Source organism: Mus caroli, chromosome 5, assembly GCF_900094665.2.
Source record: "Mus caroli chromosome 5, CAROLI_EIJ_v1.1, whole genome shotgun sequence".
NCBI lineage: Eukaryota > Metazoa > Chordata > Mammalia > Rodentia > Muridae > Mus > Mus caroli.
In genome coordinates this window covers 66062705-66069605 of record NC_034574.1, presented here as the reverse complement: position 1 = coordinate 66069605, position 6901 = coordinate 66062705, and the positions used below count along the sequence as shown (strand labels likewise).

General features: G+C 42.9%; 1 protein-coding gene across 12 annotated transcripts in view; it reads left to right on the top strand.

The window, feature by feature from the left end:
- The window catches only part of Fryl (FRY like transcription coactivator), a 233474-nt gene that overhangs the window by 132376 nt on the left and 94197 nt on the right, over nucleotides 1–6901 (top strand). For all 12 annotated transcript variants that reach the window (XM_021161844.2, XM_029477618.1, XM_029477617.1 and 9 more), the window contains 4 exons: nucleotides 1938–2106; nucleotides 2372–2464; nucleotides 4459–4557; nucleotides 5730–5831. In XM_021161844.2, the coding sequence (XP_021017503.1) occupies nucleotides 1938–2106; nucleotides 2372–2464; nucleotides 4459–4557; nucleotides 5730–5831 (463 nt within the window). The remainder of the gene's footprint in view (nucleotides 1–1937; nucleotides 2107–2371; nucleotides 2465–4458; nucleotides 4558–5729; nucleotides 5832–6901) is intronic.

Genomic DNA, 6901 nt, shown 5'->3' with positions numbered 1-6901 from the left:
CTTTCTTTCTTTCTTTCTTTCTTTCTTTCTTTCTTTCTTTCTTTCTTTCAAACTGTTCATTTAGAGCTTTGAGCAAAGCTAATTAACTTAATTGCTTTCTAGTTGAGTGCTTTTATTTCTTAGGCTGCACTGAAGTGAGTTCTAGTCATCTTGTTTTAATACAAAATAGTTTTCAGTAGCTAGGAAAGATATCAAGGAAGGAAGGATAAAGGATGCTGAATCACTCCAGTGCAGATACCTGCTTTAGAAGGTACATTCACAGGGCAGTACTGAACTGTCTCCCGTGGACAGTTAGGACTTTAGGGTCTGGGCTTGCTCCCCAAACTGGAAGCGTCTGAGTTTGCTTTTGTTACTCCTGAGGAATGTGTTGGGAGAATAGTATCCGTTTATGTGTTTAATTGGATGGGTTTTTAAGAGTCTTTGGTCCTGCATCACCACATAGCAACCACTGTAAGTTCTTAAGAAGGCAAGCTTAACTGTCATCAGTGTAAAGCAGTTTGTAGTACTCCATAGTACATATTATTTAGTACATTTTAGTTTTTATTTTTACTAGAGAACCTTTGTATAGGTTCATGCCATAAGACTTAGAACATAGTTTAAATTATTTTAAGTGGTCAAGCGCCCCCAGAATAGAACCTTAATGTCGTGTTCCACTTAGCCCACAGTGACTACTCAACTCAGGTGAAGGGACACAAAATTATAGGCATAAGGAATGATTGATTTGCCTTTACATCATAATTCCTGGGGTTTATAAAAATAAAAACGTGTCTTGGTCTTAGAGACATCACCCAGAAATTCCAAATAATACAATAGCAAGCTAGATGCAGGAAAATGCTATGTTACTGGCCAAGGTGACTCTATGTGTCAGGGATGATAGAGCCTAAATGGCTGGAGAATTTATGATAGGGTAGCAGCCTCACTCAAATTTGTGAGAGAAAGAAATATAGCACTGTGGAGCCAAACTGCAGGGTCTCCACTCATGCGCATACAGAGCATGGAGAAGTCTGAAGGGGTTTACACTACAGGAGACTCATACCCAAGGTGTTCCCACTGAGGGGGAAGAGGCCCGGGGAGGGAGGACTGTCGACCAAGGCTGAGTCTGGTCTAGAACAATTTCTCTGATTGTAGTGATTTACATTCAATCGCCGATCAGTCGTTCCTGTGGATTTTCCAGCTGTTGGTTTTTGTTTAGTTTTGTTTTTGAGACAGGGTCTCACCGTTGTAGCCTAGGTTGACCTAGAACTTGCTGCCCAGCCTAGATTGGCCTCAGACTCTCGTCAAAGCTCCTGTCCCAGCCTCTGATTCTATCCATGTACTACAGGGCTTGACTTTAGATACCTGTTTTCAATATAACCAAAGAAATGCTAGTCTCACAGGTTGTGGGTTTGAACTCAGGACTGTGCTCACATTTTGCAAACCTGATCTAATGATCCTAGTGACACAGGGTGAACAGATCCTTTCTTCTGTGTCTCTGCACATGGGACACTAATTTTCAGTTATAATCAATACCCTCCAATTGATTGGTCTCTTTTAATTAATTTGTAGTCCCTGACCTATTCCCCTATGTAACTGTCAGAGGAAACTTAGAAAAGGGCTTTAAATTTTGGAGATAAGTTTATTCATATGACGATAATCTGTGAGGGCATGATTTGGTGCTGTTTTATTGTTCGTAATAAACAGCAGTGACATAAGAAAAAAATCCTCTATGGTTTCTTCTTTCAGCAGCGGCTTTGAAATAAGCCCAGAGCACATTAGCATAGTCCCATCCTCCTGAGAGAGTTTCTCTGCTCGTTTTGATTAGGGCAGAGAAAGGAGGTGTATGTGTCCTTCCTTCCGGATATAGATCCTTTGATCTCACCTTAAAGATCATGTGGGTTAATTAAGCGGGTTTTTTTTTTTTTTGACTCAAGTCTGTGATGCCTCCGCGTACATTACAGGTTCCAGGCTGTGAGGAAGAAGTTCGTGACTGAGCTGAAAGAGCTTCGTCAGAAGGAGCAGAGCCCACACGTGGTCCAGAGCGTCATCAGCTTGATCATGGGGATGAAGTTCTTCCGAGTGAAGATGTATCCCGTGGAAGATTTCGAAGCATCCTTTCAGTTCATGCAGGTGACAGTCCTCCCACCCTCAGGGCTGGCAGTGACAGTGAGCCCCAAACTATCTGTTCTCGTTCCTGTTAAGGCCATTATTACTGAGGTTTTTTTTTTTTTTTCCTACATGTGATGCCTATCCTTGCTATAGAGTAATTTTGTTCTCACTTCAGGCAATCTTGCCCTTAGCTTTGTGATTAAAAGAAGCAAGTGTTCTTGAAAATGTGATTATTATGAATTCTTCAAGCTCTTGTCAATCTAAACATCCCTCCTTTCCCTTCAAGGAATGCGCTCAGTATTTCTTAGAAGTAAAAGATAAGGATATAAAGCATGCGCTTGCTGGTTTATTCGTGGAAATTCTTATCCCCGTAGCCGCTGTAAGTACAGACCTATATCTTTGTACCATGCGTCATATAAAGGCCTGCCTCCCTTTCCCCCCTGAAAGCTCTTGCAATGTCGTGCGCCCCTGCTGGCCTCACCCCCTGTGCTCCCCACTCCCGAGTGGTCAGTTTGTTATGTTGATGGGTATAGATAGCTTTGTGAATCCTTTTGTAGATTTTGATTATTTCCAGTTATTGTAGACAATAGGGCAAATCTATCCTCCTTTTGTCTTGGCCAGATATGAAAGTTAATTGTGTCTTATTCAAATTTCTCTCTACATAACTAGTGAACAGGCTTATCTTCATGTTGAGAAAGAAAACCGCTCTGGCTTCCACTTTCTTTCATGGTCTGGTGGCCTGTGCGTTTTTATGAATTGCCTGGCACGCTCATGCACTGCTTTGGAAACACACGTAGGAGAGGTGGGGTGGCTGGGAGATTGTTTGTTTGGTTGGTTGGTTGGTTTGGTTTGGGGGTTTTTGGGTTTGTTTTTTGTTTTTTGTTTTTTGTTTTTTTTTTTTTGAGACAGGGTTTCCTCTGTGTCGCCCTGGCTGTCCTGGAACTCACTCTGTAGACCAGGATAACCTCAAACTCATAGAGATCCATCCACCTGCCTCTGCCTCCTGAGTGCTGGGATTAAAGGCGTGTACCATCACTGCCCAGCTAAGATTGTTTTTTTTTTAAAAGTTAAGATATTGGAAAATGAATGACAGTGGTTGCCACAGTGTTGAAACCTGCCTCTCCTTTTAGCTTACCACTAAATTAGGAAGGATTCGTTTTTAATGGGTACAAATAACAGCTGTGAATTAAAGGTTTACCAGTGACAGTCATCTCTCAGCCTTGTATTTAGTCCCATAAACTAGATTCACGTTATTAACAAACAGAAAAGGCTATCTTAACTTTATTTAAAAAAAAAAAAAAATCAGTTGCCATTGTCATCTGTTATCTGCACTGACTTTTCCCCAGGTCCGTTCACTCTTGAGTATGCTGGGTAGAGAGTCTACAGAGGAGTTTTGTAGGGCCATGCTTCAACCCACAGCCCTGGTCCCCTTCTTGAGTATGCTGGGTAGAGAGTCTACAGAGGACTTTTGTAGGGCCATGCTTCAACCCACAGCCCTGGTCCCCTTGTGAAAGGGCTGCCGCTATCCTGGGACGTCTTATATCTTGAATGACTTCCTCCACCTCCTTGCCTGGCTGGCCTGTCTTTATTCCTTTGTTGTATACTGTCTTGTGTGTATCAGAGACTCATCTGTGCATAGAAAATAGACCCCAGCAAGCTGGGAAGTATTCTATATGACTCTCGGGCTTACTTCTGGCATGTAAGCAGAGAATAAACTTGAATGCAGCATATGCAGGGTGTCATGTCACAGCAGGCACCACGAAGAACTTGCGTGGGCACACAGAAGGACGGATTGGCTGAGGGTAGGGGAGTTGAACTCTTAAATAGAGTATGATTATGTAAGTTCCATCTTGAGCGAGAGAGTGACAACTGAGCCAACACTAAGGGAGAAAGACATGCTCCGTCTCGGGAAGGAGCATCTCTGACATCCAGTATGGGTACCCTGAGATGCTGTAGAGGCAGCCGGGAAGATGCTGCGGCAGGTCCCATCTCCCAGGGGCAGAGCTGTAGGAACTGAGGCTGGAAGGATTAAGCAGGAGGTTTGTTCAATAAATGAGCTGGGTTCAGCTTAATGCTCACTTCCTCACAGTGTCCCTCCAAAGGCCCCTCTGTGGAGCACAGCCAGGCTTGTCGTTGTGCACCTGCCCTGCGTTCTCACCTCCCATCTGCTCGATTGTATCCTCTGCTGGTTCCAGCAGGCCAGGGACCAGGTTTACTTTATAACATTTGGTACCTAAGACTTGTATGTAAATCTCAGTGAATCATTAACTTATTTCAGACTTGGCAGACAGGTCTCAGAAGGCTCTTACAGTTTACGGGCACTGACTGATTTTTTTTTTTTTAATCTCTGTTTGTCTTTAACTCTTTCCCTAGGCTGTTAAAAATGAAGTCAATGTCCCGTGTTTGAAAAATTTTGTGGAGATGCTGTATCAGACTACATTTGAACTTAGTTCCAGAAAGAAGCATTCACTGGTACTGAGAAGTGTTTCAAACCTTTGTGTGCTCCGTTGGGTGTTTTAGTAATTGATTTATGGCCCCGGTAGAGATTGAAGAAGTGTAAAATGTGAACTTGTAAAATACCCAGGACAGGGCGGACTTTGCACATTTTAGATTTTCTACTTCTTATTATTGGGGGTGGGGCAGACTGTTAGAGATGGGGAGGGGAGGAAAGGGAAAGGGAGGGGGAGGAAGGGAGACAGAGAGGCAGAGGAGGGAGGGAGAGAGGTGGTGAGATGGGAGAGAGTGGGGAAGGGAGGGAGACAGTTTATTGAGTAACTATGAGGCTCCTGCCTGCTGAGTTGTAACTGGAGCACTGTCTTGTAGCTGGCCAGTCTTATTTCACTGCCTCTGTATTTAATGGGTCCTTCAGACTTCCTGCCCAGTGTTTCCCTGTCTTGACAGGTGTCTTAAGCTTTATATTATGTTATATGTTGAATATAGTTTTCTGTTAAACCATAACTTTTTTTTATTGTATACCATACAATTGTATTCGAAAGTATCATGTTTTAAGAACCATTCCCCGTGCCGTCTCATCATTTCTGTTCTGAGGCCGATGGCACTTTCTTCCCCCCCAGTAAACCCATCTGCTTCACACCATTTTCCTGCAGTTAGGAAAAGTGTGGAGAATTGGCCAACTATTGACCATCAACACTGAAGCGAAAATAATCATGAATCTTACTTGTGGCAGACATGGCCCTAAATGCTCCACATTCTTTGGCACACTTGAAGTTGGCACATGCCTCCATCGGACATTTGTGGTCATCACTGGTCACTTTACACGTTTGGAAAATAAGCCTCTGCAGTCACGTGCTTGGCTGCAGTCAGCTGGAATTCTAATTCCATGCTGACCCTTGCTCTGCTCTGTTCAGAAGCACTGTAGTGGGGACTGGATGAGAAAGTGCAGGGAGAAGGAAGAACCTGTCCCATTGGGGGATGCTGGCTTGAGGAATTGGTCTCGGGGAATGCGGTCTTCCCTCATTCCTTGTTAGCCTATGAAATGGCGTTTCAGATTGAAAATGGGGAAACTGTATTAAAATGTCTTGAAAAAAATTTTTTTTCTTTAGTAGCACAAATGAAGCCACCATCCAGGAGTCCCGCACCTTGCCGTGAAGAGTGTTAATTCTCTTTTTTTCTCTCCCTGGCAGGCTTTGTACCCACTAATTACCTGTCTTTTATGTGTCAGTCAGAAACAGTTTTTTTTAAATAACTGGCATATTTTCCTACAAAACTGTTTGTCACATTTAAAGGTAAGACACTGTTACATCTCTGACCTGTGGATACTGTGATGTGTTCATTTCTCTGTGTCCACAGAACAGTAAATAGCACAGCTTTGATTACTCTTGGTGTATTTGAATAATACGTTTGTGATAGTCTCTCGTGGGCTTTACTTCTGTAGCGAATCATGTGTTGGAAATAATAAACCTTTACTTGAACATTTTAGTTTGTATTAAATGGAGAATTATGTATTTCAAGAGCCATCATATCATCTTAGATATGGTGATATTTACTTATAAATACAATTATCAAGAATTATGAATAAGCTATTACTTAGTCTCCTAAAACCCTTCATGTAGGTATTTTGTTTGTTGTTCTAAGAAAGTTCCGTAATGTTGGCTCAAGCCTGAGTTATATCAAAAGCTTTGATAGTAAATTGTCACTAGATGCCCCACAGTGAGTGTGCGCAGCCGGATCTGAACCCGGGGCACCAAATCCCCAGCTTGTGAGCACCTTAAGCTGTTGTGTGACCGGAGGGTACTTGTTACTCACACCATCTGGCACGACCACACTTGTCCTTTCCGAGTGTCACCAACACAGGCATGAGAGACTGTAGAGAGACTGTTTTTCCCCAGGATGCTCTGCTCGCCTGGGCCTCATTTCCTCTTCGGCTACGAACACAATCAGCGTCTAACACTTAGGGTGAGACTTGGTTCCGGGTGCCTCTTCTGCATGTCCCATGAATACAGAGCTAGGGAGTCCATTCGAATTCTGGATTACAAGTCAGAGAAGTGTGATCGATTGACAGTTCCCTTCCTGTTCTTTGTCTGAGTTACATCGGAGACTGAAAGCCTGATGTTTTGACAGTAGGAAAGCCAAGGCACAGCCAGGTTAAATGACGGTCTCAGGCCGTGTGACTCAGAGTATTGTGAACAACAGGACTGACTCCTTTATCCTTCAGGAATAGTCCTCTGGATATAATCTTCAATATCTTCATGATTTAATATATTATCTTCAAACCTGCTTTGACTTTCTAGTAAGGTATATGGAAGCTGTAAGTCTTCCAAAAGCGCTTTTGTCTGATTTTACTTTTATACTTATA